We start from the raw sequence: 26,197 nt of genomic DNA, 5'->3' as shown, positions 1-26,197 counted from the left end.
GCATCTAATCTTGTACCCTACTTGTAGTTCTCACACACAGCTCTGGGGCTCCTCCAAAAACATAAATCAGATCACATTACTTCCCTGCTTAAAACCTTCCAGTGACTTCTTACTGCATTTAGAATAAAATCCAAACTCCTTCCTGTGGCCCCTGCAGCCTCCCCACCTTCACATCATCCCCCAGCTCGCCCTTCGCTTTTTCTGCCCCAGCCTTGCCACCTTTCTGGCTGTTGCTCACACTCCCAGCTCTTTCTTGCCTCGGGGACTTTGTGATGGCCATTCCCTCTTCTGAGAACACGGTTCTTTGTAGGACTGGCTCTCTCTTTTCCTTCGAGCCTCAGCTTAGATGTCCTCATCTCCATGGTGCCGTGTGTCATTAAAGCCCGGCTCCCTGCACCCATGTTCACACAATGTCACCCACCTTTCATTCTCAGCATGGCACGTACCACACACTGTTCTTCTTCATTTGTCTTATCATGTATGCACACGGGGGCAGGAACTCATCTCTCTAGCCCACCACTTTGTCCTCAGCTCCTCCCACAGTGCCTGCACACAGTAGGTGCTTAAAAAAGGTCTTTTCACTGACCCAGCATGTGAACTTCTACAGCTGCTCCTCCTCAGTCTCTCTAGCTTCCTCCACCTACTCTGAAATCAGAGGACCGTTGGCATCCATGGTGTTTGAAATCTCAAAACGTTCCCCATGACAAACCTGATTTCTGGCTTCTGCCACATTGGGATATCTGACATCACAGAGCCCACTTTCCAACTTGGGACCAGTAGGCTGGAGCTGCTATACCTGTGAGAGCTTGCTGAGGATACAGAAAACAAAGAACAGAGGGACGTTAACACATCGGGGTGGTTATGCAGCAGATGGAGGTGCTGAGGGGCCAAACAAGAGCCAGTGAAGCCATCGGAAATTAACAGCAGTGGGAAGCCACCGCTGCTCCAGGCTGGAAGAACAAAGGGAGGAGGTGGTGTCACCAGAGCCCAAAGTCACCTGATAGAAGCTGGAACCCCAGTGGGATTGTCTGGCTGGCTGGACTGTGGAGGGGGCACAACAACAGGGAGAGAGGGAGGAGTTACTGTGGAAAGGGAGAATTGCTCTGGCCCTCCAGGCTCCTGCCACTGCTTTCCACTGGCGGAACCCCAGGTGAATCCAGATGAAGGCGAGATGGAACTGTGGCCTGGGATGCAGGCAGAAAGGGGAGGACAAGGAAGAGATCGGGGCAAATACAGCCCAGAGCAGCACAACGTGGGTTGCCCTCCATGCACCAGGGATCCCACTTGGTTGTCCCACGCCAGGCCTCGCTCACTGATTTGCATTACGTTTCTGGCTGCAGTAGGATTAGGGTTAGGGTTGTTTGCAACTCCAATGTTTCAGTTATCTATTGCTGCATAACAAATTATCCCCAAATTAAGCAGCTTAAAACAACCATTTTCTTTTTCTTCCAACTTCATGGATCAGAAATTCAAAAAGGGGCTTCCCTGGTGGTGCAGCTGTAAGAATCCGCTTGCCAATGCAGGGGACAAGGGTTCGAGCCCTGGTCCGGGAAGATCCTACATGCTGCGGAGCAACTGAGCCCATGCACCACAACTACCGAGCCTGCGCTCTAGAGCCTGTGAGCCACAACTGCTGAGCCCACGCGCCTAGAGCCTGTGCTCCGCATCGAGAGAAGTCACTGCAATGACAAACCCGCGCACTGCAACGAAGAGTAGCCCCTGCTCGCCACAACTAGAGAAAGCCGGCACGCAGCAACGAAGACCCAATGCAGCCAAAAATCAATAAAATAAAATAAAATTAAAAAGAAATTCACAAAGACCTCAGTGGGGCTGTTCTCGTGTGGTGTTTGTGCTGTGGCTGGAGTCCGATGTTGACTGGGGTGGGGTCATTTGAGAACTCTAGGGGCTGATGTCCAAGGTGGCTCACTCACACTGCTGGCAATGTTGCTGGCTGTCGGTTGAGAGCTCGGTGGGCTGTTGACCAGAGCAACTACACGTGGCTACTCCAGCATGGTGACCTTACATGGTGGCCGGCTTCTTCCAGAGCATGTGTTCCAAAAGATTCAGGTAGAAACTGTATGTTTGTTTGTTTTTATGACTTGGCCTCAAAAATCCCACAGCATCACTTCTGCAGTCACAAACCCACCCAGATTCAAGATGAAGCTACATAGATCCCACCTTTTGATGTGAGGAACTTGCTACAAAGAATGTTATTTGAGGCACTGATAGGAGTCCTTTTCTGTCTTGACTCTAGACATTCTCCTGAGATGAACTTCTCTGTTATAGTCTGGTGGCTTTGATGACTAACTACACGGCTATGATTCCAAGCCCTATTTGCAGCCCAGACCCTCTCTTGATGTATAGAATGGTTATCAACTGGACATCCCTCCTCCCAGATATTATGTAGACACTTCAAAATATCTAAACTCAGGTAATTCTCTTTTTTTCTTATTAGTTATCTATTTTATACATATTAGTGTATATATGTCAATCCCGATCTCCCAATTCATCACACCACCACCCCCCCGCCACTTTCCTTGGTGTCCATACATTTGTTCTCTACATCTATGTCTCTATTTCTGCCGTGAAAACCGGTTCATCTGTACCATTTTTCTAGGTTCCACATATATGCGTTAATATACGATATTTGTTTTTCTCTTTCTGACTTACTTCACTCTGTATGACAGTCTCTAGATCCATCCACATCTCTACAGATGACCCAGTTTTGTTCCTTTTCATGTCTGAGTAATATTCCATTGTATATATGTACCACATCTTTATCCATTCGTCTGTCGATGGACATTTAGGTTGCTTCCATGACCTGGCTACTGCAATGAACATTGGGGTGCATGTGCCTTTTGAATTATGGTTTTCTCTGGGTATATGCCCAGTAGTGGGATTGCTGGGTCATATGGTAATTCTATTTTTAGTTTTTTAAGACACCTCCATAGGGGCTGTCTCAATTTACATTCCCACCAACAGTGCAAGAGGGCTCCCTTTTCTCCACACCCTCTCCAGCATTTGTTGTTTGTAGATTTTCTGATGATGCCCATTCTAACTGGTGTGAGGTGGTACCTCATTGTAGTTTTGATTTGCATTTCTCTAATAATTAGTGATGTTGAGCAGCTTTTCATGTGCTTCTTGGCCATCTGTATGTCTTCTTTGGAGAAATGTCTATTTAGGTCTTCTACCCATTTTTGGATTGGGTTGTTTGTTTTTTTAATATTGAGCTGCATGAGCTCTTTATATATTTTGGAGATTAATCCTTTGTCTGTTGATTTCTTTGCAAATATTTTCTCCCATTCTGAGGGTTGTCTTTTTGTCTTGATTATAGTTTCCTTTGCTTTGCAAAAGCTTTTTAGTTTCATTAGGTCCCATTTGTTTATTTTTGTTTTTATTTCCATTACTCTAGGAGGTGGATCAAAAAAAATCTTGCTGTGATTTATGTCAGAGTGTTCTTCCTATATTTTCTTCTAAGAGTTTTATACTGTCTGATCTTAGATTTAGGTCTATAATCCATTTTGAGTTTATTTTTGTGTATGGTGTTAGGGAGTGTTCTAATTTCATTCTTTTACATGTAGCTGTCCAGTTTTCCCAGCACCACTTATTGAAGAGACTGTCTTTTCTCCATTGTATATCCTTGCCTCCCTTGTCATAGATTAGTTGACCATAGGGGCATGAGTTTCTATGCATGGTATCTCTGGGCTTTCTATCCTGTTCCATTGACCTATATTTCTGTTTTGTGCCAGTACCATATTGTCTTGATTACTGTAGACTGGTAGTATAGTCTGAAGTCAGGGGGTCTGATTCCTCCAGCTCCATTTTTTTCCCTCAAGACTGCTTTGGCTATTCGGGGTCTTTTGTGTCTCCATAAAAATTTTAAGATTTTTTGTTCTAGTTCCGTAAAAAATGCCAATGGTAATTTGATAGGGATTGCATTGAATCTGTAGATTGTTTTGGGTAGTATAGTCATTTTCACAATATTGATTCTTCTGATCCAAGAACATGGTATATTTCTCCACCTGTTTGTGTCAACTTTGATTTCTTTCATCAGTGTCTTATAGTTTTCTGAGTACAGGTCTTTTACCTCCTTAGGTAGGTTTATTCCTAGGTATTTTATTCTTTTTGTTGCAATAGTGAATGGGATTGTTTGCTTAATTTCTCTTTCTGATCTTTCATTGTTAGTGTATAGGAATGTAAGAGATTTCTGTGCATTAATTTTGTATCCTGCAACTTTACCAGATTCATTGATTAGCTCTAGTAGTTTTCTGGTGGTATCTTTAGGATTCTCTATGTATAGTATCATGTCATCTGCAAACAGTGACAGTTTTACTTCTTCTTTTCCAATTTGTATTCCTTTTATTTCTTTTTCTTCTCTGATTGCCGTGGCTAGGACTTCCAAAACTATATTGAATAATAGTGGTGAGAGTGGACATCCTTGTCTTGTTCCTGATCTTAAAGGAAACGCTTTCATTTTTTCACCATTGAGAATGATGTTTGCTGTGGGTTTGTCGTATATGGCCTTTATTATGTTGAGGTAGGTTCCTTCTGTGCCCACTTTCTGGAGAGTTTTTATCATAAATACGTGTTGAATTTTGTCAAAAGCTTTTTCTGCATCTATTGAGATGATCGTATGGTTTTTATTTTCAGTTTGTTAATATGGTGTATCACATTGATTGATTTGCATATATTGAAGAATCCTTGCATCCCTGGGATAAATCCCACTTGATCATGGTGTATGATACTTTTAATGTGTTGTTGGATTCTGTTTGCTAGTTTTTTGTTGAGGATTTTTGCATCTGATATTGGTCTGTAATTTTCTCTTTTTTTGTAGTATCTTTGTCTGGTTTTGGTATCAGGGTGATGGTGGCCTCATAGAATGAGTTTGGGAGTGTTCCTTCCTCTGCAATTTTTGGGAAGAATTTGAGAAGGATGGGTGTTAGCTCTTCTCTAAATGTTTGATAGAATTCATCTGTGAAGCCATCTGGTCCTGGACTTTTGTTTGTTGGAAGATTTTTAGTCACAGTTTCAATTTCATTACTTGTGATTGGTCTGTTCATATTTTCTATTTCTTCCTGCTTCAGTCTTGGAAGGTTATACCTTTCTAAGAATTTGTCCATTTCTTCCAGGTTGTCCATTTTATTGGCATAGAGTTGCTTGTAGTAGTCTCTTAGGATGCTTTGTATTTCTGCAGTGTCATTGTAACTTCTCCTTTTTCATTTCTAATTTTATTAATTTGAGTCCTCTCCCTCTTTTTCTTGATGAGTCTGGTTAATGGTTTATCGATTTTGTTTATCTTTTCAAAGAACCAGGTTTTAGTTTTATTGATCTTTGCTATTGTTTTCTTTGTTTCTATTTCATTTATTTCTGCTCTGATCTTTATGATTTCTTTCCTTCAACTAACTTTGGGTTTTGTCTGTTCTTCTTTCTCTAGTTCCTTTAGGTGTAAGGTTAGATTGTTTATTTGAGATTTTTCTTGTTTCTTGAGGTAGGCTTGTATTGCTATAAACTTCCCTCTTAGAACTGCTTTTCCTGCATCCCATAGGTTTTGGATTGTCGTGTTTTCATTGTAATTTGTCTCTAGGTATTTTTTGATTTCTTCAGTGATCTCTTGGTTATTTAGTAACATATTGTTTAGCCTCCATGTGTTTGTGTTTTTTACATTTTTTCCCCTATAATTGATTTCTAATCTCATAGTGTTGTGGTTGGAAAAGATGCTTGATATGATTTCCATTTTCTTAAATTTACCGAGGCTTGATTTGTGACACAAGATGTGATCTATCCTGGAGAATGTTCCGTGCGCACTTGAGAAGAAAGTGTAACCTGCTGTTTTTGGATGGAATGTCCTATAAATGTCAATTAAATCTATCTGGTTTATTTTGTCATTTAAAGCTTGTGTTTCCTTATTCATTTTCTGTCTGGATGATCTGTCCATTGGTGTAAGTGAGGTGTTAAAGTCCTCCACTATTATTGTGCTACTGTCGATTTCCTCTTTTATAGCTGTTAACAGTTGCCTTATGTATTGAGGTGCTCTTATGTTGGGTGCATATATATTTATAATTGTTATATCTTCTTCTTGGATTGATACCTTGATCATTATGTAGTGTCCTTCCTTGTCTCTTGTAACATTCTTTATTTTAAAATCTATTTTATCTGATATGAGTATTGCTACTCCAGCTTTCTTTTGATTTCCATTTGCATGGAATATCTTTTTCCATTCTCTCACTTTCAATCTGTGTGTGTCCCTAGGTCTGAAGGGGGTCTCTTGTAGACAGAATATATATGGGTCTTGTTTTTGTATCCATTCAGTGAGCCTGTGTCTTTTGGTTGGAGCATTTAATCCATTCACGTTTAAGGTAATTATCAATACATATGTTCCTATTACCAATTTTTTAATTGTTATGGGTTTGTTTTTGTAGGTCCTTTTCTTCTCTTGTGTTTCGCACTTAGAGAAGTTCCTTTAGCATTTGTTGTAGAGCTGGTTTGGTGGTGCTGAATTCTCTTAGCTTTTGCTTGTCTGTAAAGCTTTCGATTTCTCCATCAAATCTGAATGAGGTCCTTACCGGGTAAAGTAATCTTGGTTGTAGGTTCTTCCCTTTCATCACTTTAAATATATCGTGCCACTCCCTTCTCGCTTGTAGAGTTTCTGCTGAGAAATCAGCTGTTAACTTGTGGGAGTTCCCTTGTATGTTATTTGTTGTTTTTCCCCTGTTGCTTTCAATAATTTTTCTTTGTCTTTAATTTTTGTCAATTTGATTACTGTGTGTCTCGGGGTGTTTCTCCTTGGGTTTCTCCTGCCTGGGACTCTCTGTGCTTCCTGGACTTGGGTGGCTATTTCCTTTCCCATGTTAGGGAAGTTTTCAACTATAATCTCTTCAAATATTTTCTCGGGTCCTTTCTCTCTCTCTTCTCCTTCTGGGACCCCTATAATGTGAATGTTGTTGCATTTAATGTTGTCCCAGAGGTCTCTTAGGCTGTCTTCATTTCTTTTCATTCTTTTTTTTTAATTCTGTTCCATGGCAGTGAATTCCACCATTCTGTCTTCCAGGTCACTTATCTGTTCTTCTGCCTCAGTTATTCTGCTATTGATTCCTTCTAATGTATTTTTCATTTCAGTTATTGTATTGTTCATCTCTGTTTGTTTGCTCTTTAATTCTTCTAGGTGTTTGTTCTTTAATTCTTCTAGGTCTTTGTTAAACATTTCTTGCATCTTCTTGATCTTTGCCTCCATTCTTTTTCTGAGGTCCTTGATCATCTTCACTATCATTATTCTGAATTCTTTTTCTGGAAGGTTGCCTATCTCCACTTTATTTAGTTGTTTTTCTGGGGTTTTATCTTGTTCCTTCATCTGGTAAAAAGTCCTCTGTCTTTTCATTTTGTCTATCTTTCTGTGAATGTGGTTTTCCTTCCACAGGCTGCAGAACTGTTGTTCTTCTTGCTTCTGCTGTCTGCCCTCTTAAACTCAGGTAATTCTGATACCCAGTTGCTGATTGGGAATCACTATTCTTCAAGATGAATGCTAACTTTCTTACAGTGGCATTCAGGGCTCCCATCTTTCCACATTATACAGACCCTGATTTGGCCCCAACCTCATCTCTCTGCCTCTGGACTTTAGGGATTCACCAAGACAATCTCTAAGTGGTTTCTCGCCTGTGAACCTTAGTACATGCTCTTCCATTTAACTGATTGTGCTCTCATTTTTAATACACATGTCTGGAGTTACCTCCATCAGAAGCCACTTCCTTTCTCAGACTGGGAGAGGTACCTGCCTCAGGGCCCAGCAATGGCTTGGGCCCCTACACTCACTGCATTTCAGGAGCCTGTGTCTGTGTGGCCTGCCATTGCACCTGCTTTCTGCCTGACCCTTGTGAATGGCTAATAAGCAGCTGTTTAATGGATTGTGGAAGTCAGTTATGCTGAAATTCCCAAAGAGATATACCTCCCTATTCACACTCATATAATCCTCTCCCCTTGAATCTGCCTTGGACATGTGACTTGCTTTAACCAATGGAATATGACAGAAGTCACCCCCAGCCAGTTCCTGGCTAAGCCTTAGGATTGTCAGTTTTTGCTTCTGTGTACTCAGGAGCTCTGAGCTCCTTGTTGGGGAGACCACATGGAAAGGCCATGTGGAGACCTAAGGAAGCCAGGTAACAGCGAGAATCGATGCCCCTCATACATGACCCCAGTTCAGCTGTTCTAGTTATCCCTTGGCCATTCGAACTTTTTCCAAAACACCAGACACGCAAATGAAGAAGCTCTCTTGGATGTTCTTTTTTCTCTTGGATGTTCTAACCAGAGCTGACATCATGTGGAACAGAGACAAACCATCTCTGCATCTATTCAAAATCTTGAAACACAGGACAGTGAACAAATAATAACATGGTTGCTGTTTTAAGCCATTAGTTGTAGGGAATTTTGTTATGCAGCAATGGCTACCTGATACACACTGAGTAAACTATTTCCTATTCCTCTGTACACTCACTGCCCAGATCAGGGCTGGCATATTGTATGCATTCATTTATTTGCTCACTCATTCACTGATTCATTCACTAATTTATTCTTTCACCAGTTATTTATTGAGATCCTGCCATGTGCCAAGCTCTGTTCTAGGTGCTGTGGATACACTGGTGAAAAGACAGGCAAAATCATGGAATTCATATAATATAAAGTGTGATTTCAGTGTAAGAGCAATCATCCTGGGTAATGTACCAGAATGATTGGCCAAAGACAGAGTAAAGAAAGCAAGAATGTATTATAGAACAGAAACATAATGTCATACCAGCTGGGTTTATGTCTCAGCCATTTGGGGGAAAATATCAATTTGGAGCCTCATCTTGCATGATAAATGAAAATAAATTCCAGATGGACTAGAGGAAAATGTGGGAAGAAAATTACACAATAAAAATCTTGAAAAAAAAATCTTGAAGATGAAATAAATATTTAATAACCTCTGGGTTGGAAAAGACTTTCTGAACTTTAAGAGAATAAATCACAGGGACTTCCCTGGCGGTCCGGTGGTTAAGACTCCGTGTTTCCACTGCAGCGGTCATGGGTTCGATCCCTGGTGATCTCTGGTTGGGGAGCTAAGATCCCGTATGCCGTGCTGCACAGCCAAAAATAAACAAATAAATAAAAATTTAAAAATCCTGTTAAAAAAAGAACAAATTACAAAGGAAAGGATTGATGGGTTTGACTGTATAAAAAGTTAAATATCCCATATATTCAAAAAGGGCATGACAGGGCTTCCCTGGTGGCGCAGTGATTGAGAGTTCGCCTGCAGATGCAGGGGACACGGGTTTGTGCCCCGGTCCGGCAAGATCCCACATGCCACGGAGCGGCTGGGCCCGTGAGCCATGGCCGCTGAGCCTGCGCGTCCGGAGCCTGTGCTCCGCAACGGGAGAGGCCACAACAGTGAGAGGCCCGCATACCGCAAAAAAAAAAAAAAAAAGGGCATGACTAAAATTGAAGTTAAATAAATAGTAGAGAAAAATATTTGCAACAGGTATGATAGAAAAGTGGTTAATGTAATAAAGATATTAATAAATTAATGTGGAATTAACAGGAAAAGCCAATACCCAAAAGAAAGATGAGTAATTAATATGAAAAGACAATTCAAAGAAGAAATACAAATAGCCAAAAAAGATGAAAGGCAAGTTTATCCCCAGTAATATTCAAATAACTTGCCACTTGAAATACTGAGATGCATCCCTTTGTCTGTCAAATCAGCAAGGATGTTTGAAATGTGGTTCCCTTTGGTGAGGAGAGTTCAGGGAAATGGAAGACCCTGTTCACATTCACTATGATTGGGATGTGAATGGGAGTGACCCTTCCAGAGAAGGATTGGGCAGCCTGAGTCCAAAACCTGAGAATGTGCATATCTGTTAATTCACCATTTACCCTGCTAGGCATTTAGCCCCTGGAAAGAATCCGGCAAGTGGAAAAGATTTCACTACAAGGATTTTTATAACACCATTTTTAAAACAATAGCGAAACGAACAAAAACTAATTGGAAATAATTTGACTGTGTCCTACTAGCATTTGACAAAGATCCATGGGATGTTAATTGGTATTTGAGAATAAAGACTCCTTGATAAAATAAATGTGGGACATGCTGGCTTGAAAGAAGTTAGGTGAGCTGCAGGAATTTTCCTCGACATGCTAGCGTCCATGATAACTGTATGAGGGTACCTCCTAGGCATTTTTTTCCTGAATGTATTTACTTATTTCTGACTTCATTTTCAGTTCTTTAGCAGTTGTTGGCAACTATCATGCCATTTCTTCTCTCTCATTCTATTGGCCACCTCACGGCCCAAGACCTGCTCAGATTCAAGGGGTGGGGTAATAGACTCCACCCTTTGATGGAAGATGCTGTGAAGTCCTACGGCAAAGGATAAGGAGCCAGGGAGGGGTGAAAAATTGGAGCCATTTTTGCAGTTGACCAGAGCCCTTTCTTTTCTTTTTTTTTTTTTTTGCGGTACGCGGGCCTCTCACTGTTGTGGCCTCTCCCGTTGCAGAGCACAGGCTCCGGACGCGCAGGCCCAGCGGCCATGGCTCACAGGCCCAGCCGCTCCGCGGCATGTGGGATCTTCCCGGACCGGGGCACGAACCCGTGTCCCCTGCATTGGCAGGCAGACTCTCAACCACCGCGCCACCAGGGAAGCCCTAGAGCCCTTTCTTCATGTGTATAAGGCAAGGTAAATTACTAGCAATTGTAACCAAAGAACCCCCAAATCTCAGTGGCTTGATGCAACTTACCTTCTTTCACAGGGTTGTGTGATACAGCAGGTGGGGTAGCTCTGCTCCTCAGAGCCACTTAGGGACCCAGGCTCCTCCCACCTGGCACCTCTGGGCTCCTTTAGCTTCCCTGCACCTGCACTTAGTCCTCTCCATTGGTGAATGTTAAAAGAGGTGAGGATCCTAAGTGGGAGGTTTGGGGGATCACACCTGGAAGTCAGACACACATCTGCCCACTTGCTCATTGGCTCACATACCTGATTATAAGGGAGGATGGGAAATGTGGTCCAGCTGTGTGCAAAGGGGGGCAGTTTTAGTGAGCAATTAGTCTCTGCTACACATTTGGGAACATGCTGTATCTGAACATAGGGAAGGGTTATCTTGTTTATTTATTTGTTTTCTTGTGTATCACCTGTCTTCTTCCACTAGGATGTAAGCTGCAGGAAGGCAGTTTTATTCACCATTGCATACCCATCACCCATCCAGGGGCCCAGTAAGCACTCAACAAATATGTGATGGAATAAATGGATGAATGCATGAGTGGATGAAAAATTCAGTAACTTCACAGGACACAATATTATGAACCAATTAAGAATGATACTTCTTTTTTTTTAAGAGACTTTTAAAAATTTAATTAATTAATTAATTTATTTTTGGCTGCGTTGGGCCTTCATTGCTGCCCACGGGATTTCTCTAGCTGCGGTGAGCAGGGGATACTCTTCGTTGTGGTGCACAGGCTTCTCATTGCAGTGGCTTCTCTTGTTGCAGATCATGGGCTCTAGGAGTGCGGGATTCATTAGTTGTGGCACACGGCTCAGTAGTTGTGGCTCGTGGACCCTAAAGTACAGGTCCAGTTGTGTGGTGCACAGGCTTAGTTGCTCTGTGGCATGTGGGATCTTCCCAGACCAGGGCTCGAACCCGTGTCCCCTGCATTGGCAGGTGGATTCTTAACCACTGCGCCACCAGGGAAGTCCCAAGACTGATACTTCTAAGGAGATTTTGGGAACATGAGAAAATGCTCACATATAATGAGCATTTAGGTAGGGTCTATGTTAGGTAGGACATGAATCCGTAACAGAACTCAATATAACTACAGCTTAAACAAAGGAGAACTTTAATTCTCTCTCACCAGTAGACCAAGCATAAGCAGTCCAGGGCTTCATGGTGTCAGTATGGAGGCTTTATGGCATCAGAGATGCAGGCTGCTTTGACCTATGGCTCTCCCATCCCTAGGGGAGCGTCCCGGCCTGAGTGGTCCAAGGTGGCTCCCACCACATCCATGCTCCAGGCAGTGGGAAGGGGAAAAGGGAAATGGAGACTCAGCCCACCACTCTTTCTAAGCATAGGTGGACAGAGAAATAAAGTCTTAGCTTTGGTGTCTAATTTATTCTGAGGGTCATCTCTTTGGTTTCTTCCCAGGGCAAATAGCGAGGGTAACAGTGAGGTCACGTCATGAATGAGCAGTCAAAGGGAATATAGCTGCTTGTTTCAGGTTAATACAAGTTGGTTGCAAAAATGGGCAGAATGCAAATTTGCATATATGATATGGTCAGAAATATATAAAAATATACCCAGTAAAATGACAGGATGGAAATATAACAAAATATTGTAATGAGGTTGTCTCTCAGATGTAGGTGAAGTTTCTTTTTCTTTTTGTATTTTGCTGTGTTTTTCAAAATTTTCACAACGAGCAAGCATTATTAGATCTTTTACATTTTATTTATTGTGACATATAGAACACCTATCAAAAGAGCCCACAGAAGCCCCAAACAAAAAGCAAATGCACGGCATAATGAATCATTGAGTGAACACTTGACCATCTACCGCCACAGAAAAAAAAGAGGTCATCAGTGCAGTCTAGAAAATGTTTTGTCCTTTTTTATTCGTAAAGCTTCCTCTTCTCTGACAGGTTACCACCATTTTGATTTGATAGAATCCCTTCCTTGCTTTTCTTAATAGTTTTTCCCCCTACCTGTGCTTACTAAACACTGTAGTCTAATCTGGACTATTTTTAAACTTTATGCAAATGAGGACCATATTGCATGTACTCTTTTGTATATGGCTTTTTTTCCTTTCACTTAACATTCTGTTTGTGAGATAAATCCACGTTGTAGCAAGTATTAGTATCTACTGTGTTTATTCTATGGATCCAGGATAATTATTATCATTATTGTGTGAATGGGCTACAATATACGTACCCATTCTCCTGTGATGGGCATGTGTGTTGGTTCCCCTGAAGGGCTTTGCAAATAGCGCAGCTGTGAAGAGGTTTACACAGGCTTCCTGGTGTCCATCCACTAGTCTTCCCAGGATACAGGTAGAGGGGCAGAAGTTCTGAGTCACTGGGAAAAACAATGCCATACTGTTTCCAAAGTGGTTAAACCACTTCCACTCACTCCTTCAGCAGCTTTACAATAAGTCTTGATATCAGGTAGGGTGAGAGACCTCTCATCTTGTTCTTGTCTAAGAGTATCTTTGTTATAATCGGCTCTTTGTATTTCAGTGTAAAATTTAGGATCCATCTGCAAGTTCCACAGAAAAAAGCTTTTAGAGTCTAGATTATGAATGGATTGAATATATAGGTAAATTCAGGGGAAACTGCTATCCAAATCCAATAACATGGTATATCAAACCATTTATCTAGATTTTTTTAAAAGTCTTTGACAGAGTTTCCCTGTACAGGCTTTTCATATAGTTTGTTAGATTTATTACTAGCTACTTGGCCATTCATGCTAATGTAAAGTGTTACTTTTTTCCACCTTTGTTTGGTTTATGGCTGGTATATAGCAATAAAATTGATTTTTGTAGGTTGATTTTATATCCAGTTACCTCACTAAATTCTGTTATGAATTCTAATAAATTAGTCTATAGAGTCTTCTGAATTTTCTTTAGCCAGAATCATATAATCTATTAATAATGGTGGCAATAACCTTTTATTTATTTTCCTGCTTTACTTCAGAGTTAAGGTCTCCAGGACAAAATCGAACAGAAGTGATGACAATAGGCATCTTTCTTTGTCTTATTCCAAACTTAGAAGGAAAACATTTTTTTTTAGGTTTTTTTTTGATGTGGACCATTTTTAAAGTCTTTATTGAATTTGTTACAGTTTTGCTTCTGTTTTATGTTTTGGTTTTTTGGCCACGAGGCATGTGAGATCTTAGCTCCCTGATCAGGGATCGAACGCGCACCCACTGCGTTGGAAGGCGAAGTCTTAGCCACTGGATCACGAGGGATGTCCCAGTTCCCTTCCTTTCAACCCTGTTTTGTGATTACCCTCCCCCATCTCCTATCCTGATCCAGGTCACCAGTATTACCAGCGTTAGCGGCCCAGGTGTATCCTTACATAGTTTACTCCACCATCACTCAAATATGCAAACATGTATACATATATTTATAAGGGATTCTTTTTGGTCATTGCTTGGAATCGTACTAGATTCACTTCTCTGCATCTTGCTTTTCTCAGTTAAAATCCCTTCAAATCAGCTTGTAGAGTTCTAATTCATTTGTAATGACTGCGTTTATGATATGGGTAAAACACAGTTGATAAATCTATCAAGTATTGCTTTAATTATATTTAAAAGGCCTTCATTTTATGAATAAAACTTGGCCGTTGTGGTCTAAGATGGGTGCCCACTGCCAGTGTCAGGGCCACACTCCAGCCAAGAGGAAGGGCAGAGACGGGCAGGGCACACTTTTGCCTTCAGAAACACAACCGGGCCACTTCCCTGGCGGTCCAGTGGTTAAGATTCCGTGCTCCCAGTGCAAGGGGCACGGGTTCAATTCCTGGTTGGGGAACTAAGATCTCGAATGCCACACAACGTGGCCAAAAAACAAACCGAAAACAAAACAAACAAACAAAAAGAAGTTGCCCATTTTGTTTCTTCCCACATTCCATTGGCCAGAAGACAGTTACAAGGCCTCACCTGGCTCCAAAGAGACTGAGAAACATAGTCTTGGCCAGGGGACCAGATGCCCAATTCCAGATGCTATTTCAATAGAAGAAGGGGAGAAAACAATGTTTGCTGATCACTAGAATTCAGGCTCACTCACCTTCTAGCCAAACAGTGCTTGCTAGCACTTTCCCTTACGCCAGAGTGGGAAACATCTGGGTAGTCATCCACTGATAGGAAATAACTGGTAGGAAATAAAGAGATTGTGAAACCTCTTTACCAGTTTCTTTGGTGCTTACAGCTGCCATTTCATTAAAAACAAAAACAATTTTTTTTATTCAGGTAGAATTTACATAGAGTAAAAATCACCCTTTTTAGTGTATTTTTCTATGGGTTTGAAGAATGCATACAGCCATGTAATTGTCACCACGATGAAAATATAGAATTCTATCACTCCCGGATTTCCCTTTGTGGTCACCCTCTCCCTCTACTTCCAGCCCTTGGCAGGCACTGATCTGATGCCTGTCCCTATAGTTTACCTTTTCCAGAATGTCATATGAATGGAATCGTGCATGTAGACTTTTGAGTCCGGCTTCTTTCACTTAACATGATGCATTTCAGATGTGTCTGTGCTGTTGTGTGTATTAGTAGCTTATTCCCTTTAATTGCCGAATAGTATTCCATTGTATGGAAGTATCACAGTTTGTTTATCCATTCATCTGTTGACGAACACTTGGGTTGTTTCTAGTTTTGGGCAATTATGACGAAAGCCACTATTCATATGGCCTACTGGTTTTTATGTGCACTTAAGTTTTCACTTCTCTGGGGTAAAAACCTAGGAATGAGGGCTTCCCTGGTGGCGCAGTGGTTAAGAATCTGCCTGCCAACGCAGGGTACACGGGTTCGAGCCCTGGTCCGGGAAGATCCCACATGCGCAACTAAGCCCGTGCGCTGAGCTGAGCCTGCACTCTAGAGCCCGTGAGCCACAACTACTGAGCCTACTTGCTACAGCTACTGAAGCCCGCGCACCTAGAGCCCATGCTCTGTAACAAGAGAAACCACCGCAATGAGAAGCCAGCGCACTGCAACAAAGAGTAGCCCCCATTCACCACAACTAGAGAAAGCCCGCGCACAGCAAGAAGACCCAGTGCAGCCACAAACATAACAAAACAAAACAAAAAACCACCTAGGAATGAGATTGTTGGGTCATATGGTAAGAATATGTTTAACCTTATAAGAAACAGCCGAACTGTTTTCTAAAGGGTCTGTACTATTTTGCACTCCCATCGGCAATGTATAAGAGTTCTAGCTGTTCACATCTTTGGCAGCTCTAGATATTGTCAGTGTTGTTGTTTGCCATTCTAATAGATGTGTAGTGGTATCTCATTGTGGTTTTCCATTTTATTTTGACCAAAGAATCAAACTATTATCTTATCTAGGAAGGGTAAGGCAGGCCAGATGGATTGGTTCCCCTGGTATTTTGGACAATTCTCATGCTTTCTATCCAGAGGTCCAGGGCTTTCTGAACATCAGCTCTACATTTTGGGAATTTCCTACCTTATGAATTTGGCCTCCCCAGTCTAGAAATCAGAGACCACTTTCCCACCCTTTCTTGCAGCTGTGGTGTGGGCATGTTTTCCGTACTCTGCCAACCAAATGCACCCATGTTTGAAAATTGTTTTTTTAATTTGGAAAATTTTGAAAAGACAGAAAAGTAGACAGAAAAGTATGAGGAGTCCTCAATAATCTATCTACTCCCAACAACTGGCCAACCATGGCCCATCCTTTACCACTCATTCCCCTCTTCTGTCTTGTTATGTAGCAAATACCAAACATCATATTTCATCTGCAAGTATTTTGGTACTCACATCATGATTCGATTTGAAAGAGAGTGAGAAGGAGGCCACCTGTAAAATCGATTCTGATGTGAACATCAGAAGTCTTAGCAGAAAATTCTGTGTGGGCATTAGGATTTGTGTAGCCCCGGGAGTGCTTCTCTGGCCCTCCTAGAGATTCAGCGGTTTCCTTAACATCATTGAACACACCTCCTTTTCTGTTGCCTTGGTTTCTATGGTATGTAACGAAGAACCCTGACTGCTATGTTTCGGTCAAGTGTAACCTTGGTTTAATAACTGGTGCCAGGGGGTGGGCATGGATAATTCCTACTTTCAAATTGTGGAAGCAGCAAGTCTTTTGAGAAAGGGGTAGGGATAAGAGATGTCATGGGCATCCATTGTACTGACAACCCGGTGCCCCTCTTTCCTTCTGGAAATTAAACTCCCTTTGTCTTAGTGTAGGTTCCCCCAGAAGCAGACGCTGAAAGAGGATTCAAGTGCAAGCCATTTACTTGAAGTTCAGAGAACACCAACAGGGAGTGGGGAAGGGAGACAGGGAAGGATGAGCCAATGAAGGGTGTGTTATCTAGAGCAATTGGAGCTTAATCTTGCTGGGGAATCCTGGAAGACTGTAGAACAGTCTAGAGTTGTTCATCCAAGCCTTGAGGGAGCTGGGGTATTTATCTACCAACTCCCGTCAGTTATTGGTAGAGAGCTGCTCCCAGGAGCATTAACTCCCTGGCCCTTTCCAGCTTGGGCGGAGTGGGTTACAACAGCCGGAAAGAGCCCTCAAGAAGATAGCCACAGTGCAGGCACTCAGAAGCCAGGTTGTGTGCTTGGAAATGGTAAATGCTGAGGGAATATGGGTGAGACACCAACAGCATCCCCTCCACGCTGCTTATAGGGACTGTTCCTCCCTCCTGCTCCATTTCAGTGTCCTCATGCATCCTGCCATTTTCTTACAGATTTCACCCCTCACCCCAGTTTTGAGGTGGGCAGATTATTTGTGTTGAGCCAATCTTTGCCCTTTCCCAGGATATATATCTATATCTATATTATATATCCCTATCTATCTATCTATCTATCTAACCAACCAGGGTTCTTGGACTCCTTAATCAATAGTAATTGATAAGAGGCCAGATGAGAAATTCAGGCAAGGCTGTACTGGGACTCGTGCTGCAGCACGAAGGAGCAAAAACAAGTAACAGTTCCCCTTGCTTGCTTCCTGAAGGGGAGTGAGCTGGTAACTTAAATTGGGTGAGGGTAGGGGTGGGTTCATGGGTCCGGGCCGGAGGGTTGGCTTAGGCGGTTGGCCAACCCACTTGGTGGTGCTGTGTGCAGGGACCACGTGCAGTATCCTGCTTTTGCTCCTGACACCTCAGAAGTGGTAGTTGGGTTTTTGATCTTTCTTGGTTTTTTTAATATTTATTTATTTATTTTGGCTGTGCTGGGTCTTAGTTGCAGCACGTGGACTTCTTAGTTGCAGCATGCATGTGGGATCTAGTTCGCTGACCAGGGATCGAACCTGGGACCCTGCACTGGGAGCATGGCATGGAGTCCTACCCACTGGGCTACCAGGGAAGTCCCAGTCTTTTTTTTTTTGCGGTACGCGGGCCTCTCACTGTTGTGGCCTCTCCCGTTGCGGAGCACAGGCTCCGGACGCGCAAGCTCAGCGGCCATGGCTCACGGGCCCAGCCGCTCCGTGGCATGTGGGATCCTCCCGGACCGGGGCACGAACCCGTGTCCCCTGCATCGGCAGGCGGACTCTCAACCACTGTGCCACCAGGGAAGCCCGAGGAGCCATGTTTAATACAACCTGTTACCACTGGTGGTCATTAGGGCCAAGAGCCAAAGAATATTTATTGAGCATCTGCTATGTGTGCTGGGGACACAACAGTGAACAAGACAGAAAGATTCCTCTTCTTATGGAGTTTCCATTCTAGAGGAAGTGGCGGACCGTAGAAATAGGAATACGTAAGTCAGAGAATTTCAGGCATGACAAATACAGGAAGAAAATGAAATTGGTAGGAGGTGACTTGAGCAGTGGTGACCAGGAGAGGCCTCTGTGAGTGTGTAGCATTTGGGTTGACACCTGGAGGATGAGAAAGGGTCAATTATTCAAAGACTTCAGGAAAAGCATCACAGACAGGGGGAACAGCAGGTACAAAGGCCCTGAGGTGAGAATGAGCTTGACTTATTCAAGAAACAGCAAGAAGACCAGTGTAACTCGAGTAGGGGAAGTGAGGTGAAAAGAGGCCCGAGGGGAGGACACAGAGATGGGCAGGTCTTTATATGAACATATGTTTTTATTTCTCTCGGGTAAATGCCTTCTTTTGCAGAATTGCTGGATCTATGCGTAGGTGACTATTTAACTTTATAAGAAACTATCAAACTCTTTTCCAAGGTTCTATTTTACATTTCCAATTGCTCCACGTCTCTGCTGACACTTGGTAGGGTCCGTGTTTTTAATTATTGTCATTCTAGGGACTTCCCTGGTGGTCCAGTGTTTGGGACTCCACACTCCCAAGGCAGGGGGCCCAGGTTTGATCCCTGATCAGGGAACTAGATCCTGCATGCCACAGCTGAGACCGGGTGAAGTCAAATAAATACTTAAAAAAATTTTTTTTTGTCATTTTAGTAGGTGTGTATTTCATTGTGGTTTTAGTTTATATCTCCCTAATGACATGTGGATTTAGTTTGTATCTCCCTAATGACATGAAGTGTCTTTATCTTTCTGAGGAAACTGAGTGTTTTTTCACATGTTATTCGGCCAGTCACATCTCTTGTTTTGTGACGTGTCTGTTCCAATCTTTCGGCCATTTAAAAAAGTGGGTTATTTGTCTCACTTTTCAGAAAGCTTCCTCTGGCTGGTGTGGGGAAGATGGACTGTAGGGGGCAAAAGTGGAAGCAGGGAGAGTGGGGAGGGACTGTAGCTCCCACAGAGGCAAGCTTGTCACAGACTCAGCACACAGCCTGCCTTCTGGGAAAGTCAGCTTTGACCTTCCCCAACTCTTGCGCTGCTGCCAGGAGAGACTGAGACACTTAAAGATCTGGTGGCCGGGGGGGGCAACCCTGCTTCCTGGAGTCTGGCTCTGGGAGGAGGATGCTGCCCTCCATCTCAGCCTGTTCCTTTTCCCGGTGGAATGGAGACCAGGGAGTGGAGACCAGCCCAGGCTGGCGTATCAGGGTCTGCACCAGTAAAGTTGTACCTGTCGCAAAAATATTGAAATACTTCACTTTGGGTTGGTAAAGAGCCTCTATCCCACGTCCCACAAATATCTACCACCACCCCAGTTGGCTCCCTTGGGACACCTCAGACTTCCCCACATCTCATCAAGCAAAGGGGAGCCCCAGGACTCTGATCGAGCCCTGTGGCCACATCTGTTCTGACTAGGTGCTGCCTGGGTGTGGGGCTGGTAGACTGGGGACAGCCTGGGCCTGGCTGCAGTTGGAAGAATCAGATCAGGAGGCCGAGGCTGAGAGGTCGAGGGAGGATTTTTCTCAAGGCGAGCCCAGAACTGAAGACTTGAAGTACTAATAACAGTAACAGCAATGATGTTGATAAAGATTAACATTCATCGAGCATATACAGGGTGCCAGGAAGCCTGATTCTAACAGACCTCACAAAATCCTCACGAGAAACTGGATCATTGCAGCAGCCTGGCCCCCAGCTCCTGCCCCTGCCCCCCACAGTCTGCTCCCCACCCCCAGCCAGAGGGAGCCCTGGGAACACCCGAGTCAGATCAAAGCCCTCCCGGCTCAGAGCTTCCTCTGGTCTCTGACGGCCCCCCGGCTTGCTGGACTTCAGCCACCTTGAGATGCCTGGTGTGCCAGTAGGGCCTGCAGGACCTACTCCCTCCGGACCTGGTGGTGGTGGTGGTGATGGTGGGGTGTTGATTCTTCTGCAGCGGAACTCGGCCAGGCCTGGGCAGTGGCGGCGTTAGCAGCCAGTGCTGCCTGGGACTCGGCCCTGGCCCTCTTCCAGACTCGAATACTACGCCCCCGCAACAGGCCACTCAGTGTCTGTCCCATGACCAGCATCCAGTTTCCCCTTTTTTCTCCTGAGCCCGGCCCCCTGGGGACCTGTGGGTGTTCCGCCTGGACAGGGGAGGGGGGCTTCCTGCTGCTGGCCCTAACCTCAGGTTCCTCCTTCCCCAGCCCCAGCTCATCTCCTGCTGGGGCTAGAAGTCCTTGTCATCTCCTGGGTGGCCTCCCTCAGTGCTCGCTTCCAGCCACTTCCTCATTTGGTGGGAGCAGCCTAACCTGGCCCAGTGTTACCACATTTCCCCCACCTGCCTCACCCCAAAGCCCCAGTCCTGCATCTGTGCTGTGTGCATCTGTGTCACTGCCTATTCCTCTCCCTCTTTCTCTGCCTTCCCGCTACTTTCTCCTTCCCTATCCTCCATCTTGGTTCTTTTTTCTTTCTAAGGGTCAAATATTTGTCTTTGGGTCCTGGGTTCCATTTCTGCCTTTATGTTCTGTGTCACCTTGGGCAAGTGTCTTTATCTTTCTGTAAAATGGGGATCAGAGCATCTCCCTCAGAAGAGTGTTCTTGGGGGTTAAATGCATGAACACAGGGTGACTGCACGTCGTTAGTACCCATATCCTGATGGCTCTCTTTTAATATCCTATGAACATCACACGGTTCTGATTGTCAAGTAATTATAACTGGTTCTTATAAAAAGCTGACAAGGGTCAGACCCTGTTCTAGAAATATTAATTCATTTGATTCCCCACAACAATAGTATAAAGTAGGTACTATTTTACTCCTCATTTTACAGATGAGGAAACTGAGGCCCAGAGAGGTTGAGTGACTTGTTCAAGGTTGTCCAGCCAGGAAGAGGCAGAGATAGCTTCAATCACAGTCAGCCACAGACCCTCGTGTTATAATGATGTCTGACCCCTGCCTAGGGATGGAGGTCGAGTTGACACATGTATCTTTTGCCCTTCGTTCCAGCCACTGGGGACTGCAGCATGGCCCTCTGGGGTGTCTGGGCCTGACTCTTTGGTGGTATCCGTCTCCGTTCCTCCTCCCCCATCGTCCCCTCCTCCCTCCTGCCACCACCCACCTCAGACTTCCTCCTTTCCTTGGTTGGACACTACGTCACATCCCACCCGCCTTGGACTGTGGTGTCCAGCAGCGTCGCCTGCATCATGGGGGGCCTTGGACCTTCCAACAGGCTCCTGTCTCTCCTGACTGTGGGTGGTGAGTTGGGGGCTTCGGCAGCTCCTGGGCTCAGTTCTGGGCAGGAAAGGGAACAGGGCGGAAAGAGAGAACCAAAGGGTGGGGGTTGATACCGAAGCAGATCCCTGGGGCCCAAAACCCTATGGGTCTCTCCCAGAGCCTGTGCCCCACAAGATCTGGCCTCTGGGAGAAGCAGAGGGAGGGGATTCTGAGGGTGTTGCAACAGGACACGTCGATGTAGAAGTAACACAGTCTGGTGGCCGTGATGCCGGCCCGCAGGTCCCACCAGACGTGGCTCTCCACCTGCGCCTGCTGCCTGTTAGGACCCACCCTAAGCAGCTTCTCTGCCCAACCCCCAGTCATAGTCACGTGTCTCAGTTTACCTTCTTTTTCTCTCCTCAGGTCTCAGCTTCGTTCAGGCCCACGCAGGTAGGCCTAGACCTTGCGATCCCCCTCCCTATCTCCCAAAGACCACCCCACCTCTGTCCCTTCCCCAGTCTCTCCACACCACCCCCTGATGACTGACACCACCTCCCAATTCCCAGCTCCCACTGGTCTCTGACTCCTGTGCCACTTACGTTCCCAGACTGCAGCTGCTCCTCCGTGAGCCCCGGCATGCTGGCGGGGATCGTGCTGGGGGACCTGGTGCTCACCCTCCTCATCGCCCTGGCCGTGTACTCCCTGGGTCGGCTGGTCCCTCGGGGGCGAGGGCCCACGGAGGGTGAGTGGAGCTGGCCGGGGATGGCCTGGGACCCTCTGAGGACTTCCCTGGCGGGGAGGGGTGAGCTCCCAAGTCACGTCCACCCAAAAGGAGGTGATGGAGGGGCGGCTTTTGCAACCAAATGGTCCGATTCTCACCCCGTCTGTCTCTGAACTCTGCTGTTCCCCACCCCCAAGCAGTGACCCGGAAACAGCACATCACTGAGACAGAGTCGCCTTATCAGGTGAGGAAACCAGCTTTTCTTTCTCAAACCTCACTCCTGCCCTGAGGGTGTCTTGTCCCAAATACCCCTCCCCCAGCCCCTGCAGAACCTAGGCCCTAAAGCCCACTTTCTCAGCAGCTCCTCAAACGCTTGAAGACAAAACATCCAAAACTGCTTTCAATGATCCATCACCACCTTATGCTCAGCTTAAAATGCGCGGAGGGGAAATACAGGGGTAGTTTGTCTCAGCCAGAAGGCAGGCTCTGAATCGTTCTCCAAAAGCCCAGCCCAGGACAGGCTGATTTCTCAGAGAAGTCCTCATAAGGGCAGAGGATATAATTCAACCCTAGTTTGGTAACTCTAAAGAAAGGAGCTCTGAATTTGTGGGGGAGGGACCCTGCAGCCTTTGAGAAACTGACGAAAGCCAGAGACTCTTCAGAAAAATCCACACAAAAAATACAAAATTGTGCATATAATCTAGAGGCGGTGCAAGTATCCTTGAAACCCTTAAGAACCATAATGCAAACGTCATCTTTCCATCTCCCACCTCCTGTCCATGCCATTCTTAACCCTTTAGGGGGTCATGACCTCCTCTGAGAATCTAATGGAAGCCAAACAGACCCTCTCCAGAAAGATGAACTCCAGACTGGGCATGTGTATATGATTTCAGGGATTCTATCTGAGGCCTGCACCTTGGGGGCATAGAGCCCCACCCCATCCCCATCGTGAACCCTGCTCTGTGAAATCTGTTTTACTTGTCTGCAGCCAACTTTGCTTTGCCTCACTTGTGGATAAAAAGTCTCTTTGTAAAGTATAAGAATCTCAAGTTCGGCTCTGTGAGGTCCAGAGGACTGAAGGGGCTTTCCAGTTACTGGGGGAGGTGGGGGACAGTGAAATTTTAGGGCAAAGCCCCAGTTTATTCATTCCTTTGGTGGAATTTGTTGAGGGCCTATATATGCTAGATGCTGGAGACACAGCAGCAGAGCTTACATCCTAGTTGGGGAGACAGACTTTTTTTTTTAATTAATTAATTAATTTTTATCTTTGGCTGCGTTGGGTCTTTGTTGCTGCGCGCAGGCTTTCTCTAGTTGCGGCGAGCGGGGGCTACTCTTTTTTGCGGTGCGCGGACTTCTCATTGCGGTGGCTTCTCTTGTTGCAGAGCACGGGCTCTAGGCGTGCAGGCTTCAGTAGTTGTGGCACGTGGGCTCAGTAGTTGTGGCTCGCGGGCTCTAGAGCACAGGCTCAGTAGTTGTGGCTCATGGGCTTAGTTGCTCCGTGGCATGTGGTATCTTCCTGGACCAGGGCTCGAACCCATGTCCCCTGCATTGGCAGGCGGATTCCTAACCACTGCGCCACCAGGGAAGTCCTGGGGAGACAGACTTGAAGCAGATTAACAAATAAAATCATTTGGGGAGGCAACATGAAGGAAATAAAGTAGGTTGATGTGACAGTGACTCGAGTGTGTGGGGAAGAAACTATAGATGGGGAAATCAAGAAATGCTTCTATGAGAAAGTGACATGAGCTGAGACTTGAAGGGTGAGAAGGAACTACCCATGGGAATATCTAGGGGACCAATGTTTCAGGCAGAGTGAACAGCACACACAAAGGCCCCTCGGCTGGGGCATAACAATGAGGCAGAGGAGAAGGGGGAACATTGAAGGCACTTGAATAAAGTCCAGATCTCTTTCATGGCTACAAGGTTGAAGAAGCTGCCAGGGGCCTTGCAGGCCACTGGGAGAAGGCTAGATTTTATTTTCAGTTTATTTGGTGGACCCCCTTCACTGATGGTCCACACCCTGTCCATCCCTTTAGGAGCTCCAAGGCCAGAGGACAGATGTCTACAGCAGCCTCAACACACAGAGGCCATATTAAAAATGAGCCCAGACCAGGGCAGTCAGCAACCTGATGCCTGGATCCACTCATTCCTGATGCCTGCCCAGCACTCTAGTCCTACTCCCACCAAGATACGGATCCACAGAGTGTCCACAATGAGACATCAGACCTCTCCCCACTACTGCCCCCAAATAAACATGGAGCGCACAAACAATGTTGAGTTATTCCAGATCCCTGGGCTGACGGGATGGGGATATGCGGGGTTCTAGGTGGATCAAGGACCCAGAAACAGCTAAATGAGAGGGAGCCTTTGGGGAACCTGGGTTGTCTGAGAAAGAATTAGAACAGGAAGTATTTCAATTGCTTTATTCCAGCCCAGAAGAGGGCTGGATTTCCTGTGCCGCCACACACAATCCAGGATGACAGGGTCAGAAGTCCTATGTCACAGTTACTGGGGAGTCAGCCCCTGCCAGGCATGTTGATGCAGATTTTGCCATCTTCTGGGGGTGGGGGAGAGAAAGCACGAGGCCTGACCACCCACCTTCCACCCACATCTCCACTTCCTTGGGGACCCCCTGCCTCAGGGGTTTCCTCAGGAGTTCCCCTAAGCACCGCCCCCAGGGTTTCCCCAGAACCTCAAGGGCTTGCCCGGGGGCACCCGCCCTGGGGACCCCCTCCCTAGGGACACCATGCCTCTTCAGGCCCAGCTCTGTCCCTGCCCTCACCTTGGGTGGGCCTGCTGCGTGGGCGCACACACACAAACAACACCACCACGATTAGCAGTGACACGACCGCATCTGCAGCCACGAGGCCCGCCAGGAGTGGCAGGGAGAGGGGCCCACATCCAGAACAGGAACCTGAAGGGGTGGGAGCCAAGATAGAAGGCAGCTGAGGGGGGTTCCAGACACTTGGGCCTGGGCTTTGGGCATATGGGTCAGAGGAAGTCCCTTTGGAGGTGGGTGTCCCAGGTTCCTGGGGAATGAAAGGGGAGAGGGAGATCCAGAGAGAGGCTGGGGGGTGTCCCAGGGCTCCCAGGACTGTGCTCTGGGCATAGTAAATACTCCTGAAGACAGGCTGGCGGACGGCCGAGTCCCTGGGCCTTCAGTTTGGCGATGAGGACAGTGAGATGGGGACCTAGAGAGGGCTGCAGATCCTCTGGGGGCTCTGATTCAGGGATGTGAGGTGAGATCCAGGACCCACAGGCCACACTTTAGGGATGGAAGCAGGACCTGAAGCGGTGCTGCAAAGGGGACAGGGTGTTGATTTCTCACCTGGGGTCGTCTGAGCTGCAGCCACTGAGGAAGGAGAGGGAAGGTAGATCAGTGGGGAGAGGTGGTTCTCAAAACAGGGTGCAGGGAAAGGTGATGTCCTGAGAAGTAGCCTCCACTCGGGAGAGGTCAAATAAGAAAGAGGGGCCAAATGGGAGGGAAGCACCCAGAGACACAGAGGGAGACAGGAAGTCAGAAATCTCACCTCACGGGAAATCTCACCCAGCGGTGACAAGGGGACGAACAGCAGCCATCCAAACTCAGCTTCCCTCCCCAAAGAACCAGGCCCAGAAGTCTCTCTCTGGAAGGGCAAGGGCACTGGGAGAAGGACCCATCCTCAGCACCCCTCCCTTCAGATGCCACCCCAAGCCACTCCTTTCACAAAGCTCTGCCTAACACCCCCCATAACCACTGGCTTCACCTGGGAGCAAAAGCAGGAACGGGATGTTGCCTGCAGGAACCATGGTGGGCTGAGGGCTGGAAGAGGTCTGTCAAAGGGCTTTGGTCCAGAGAAGTCCTGAGGAA

At 45.7% G+C, this 26,197-nt stretch overlaps 2 protein-coding genes across 3 annotated transcripts in view; one reads left to right on the top strand and one right to left on the bottom strand.

Annotated features, from left to right (window-relative positions):
• TYROBP (transmembrane immune signaling adaptor TYROBP) overlaps window positions 1–24,618 on the top strand; it is a 26,760-nt gene extending 2,142 nt beyond the window's left edge. The window contains exons 2-7 of one of the 2 annotated variants that reach the window (XM_012538417.3): window positions 2,255–2,431; window positions 21,420–21,668; window positions 22,050–22,076; window positions 22,234–22,368; window positions 22,548–22,591; window positions 24,384–24,618. In XM_012538417.3, the coding sequence (XP_012393871.1) occupies window positions 21,617–21,668; window positions 22,050–22,076; window positions 22,234–22,368; window positions 22,548–22,591; window positions 24,384–24,443 (318 nt within the window). In that variant the 5' untranslated portion in view covers window positions 2,255–2,431; window positions 21,420–21,616 and the 3' untranslated portion in view covers window positions 24,444–24,618. Of the gene's footprint in view, window positions 1–2,254; window positions 2,432–21,419; window positions 21,669–22,049; window positions 22,077–22,233; window positions 22,369–22,544; window positions 22,592–24,383 lie in introns of both variants that reach the window. The other variant, XM_004284202.4, reaches the window with a different exon arrangement.
• HCST (hematopoietic cell signal transducer) lies at window positions 24,435–26,197 on the bottom strand. Its single transcript, XM_004284215.3, has 4 exons — window positions 26,094–26,197; window positions 25,676–25,699; window positions 25,130–25,261; window positions 24,435–24,904 (listed from the first exon to the last, which is right to left on the bottom strand). Exons 1-4 carry the CDS (start codon window positions 26,134–26,136, stop codon window positions 24,864–24,866), a joined length of 240 nt encoding a protein of 79 aa, XP_004284263.1. The 5' UTR covers window positions 26,137–26,197; the 3' UTR covers window positions 24,435–24,863.

This window comes from Orcinus orca, chromosome 20, assembly GCF_937001465.1.
Source record: "Orcinus orca chromosome 20, mOrcOrc1.1, whole genome shotgun sequence".
Taxonomy (NCBI): domain Eukaryota; kingdom Metazoa; phylum Chordata; class Mammalia; order Artiodactyla; family Delphinidae; genus Orcinus; species Orcinus orca.
This window is presented reverse-complemented; position numbering and strand designations above follow the sequence as displayed.

Coding starts and splice junctions, on each gene's coding strand:
- HCST (XM_004284215.3), bottom strand. CDS start 26,136: ATGGTTCCTGCAGGCAACATCCCGTTCCTGCTTTTGCTCCCAG. Junction 25,262..25,675: donor TGCAGCTCAGACGACCCCAG/GTGAGAAATCAA, acceptor CCACCCCTTCAG/GTTCCTGTTCTGGATGTGGG. Junction 24,905..25,129: donor ACGCAGCAGGCCCACCCAAG/GTGAGGGCAGGG, acceptor CCCCACCCCCAG/AAGATGGCAAAATCTGCATC.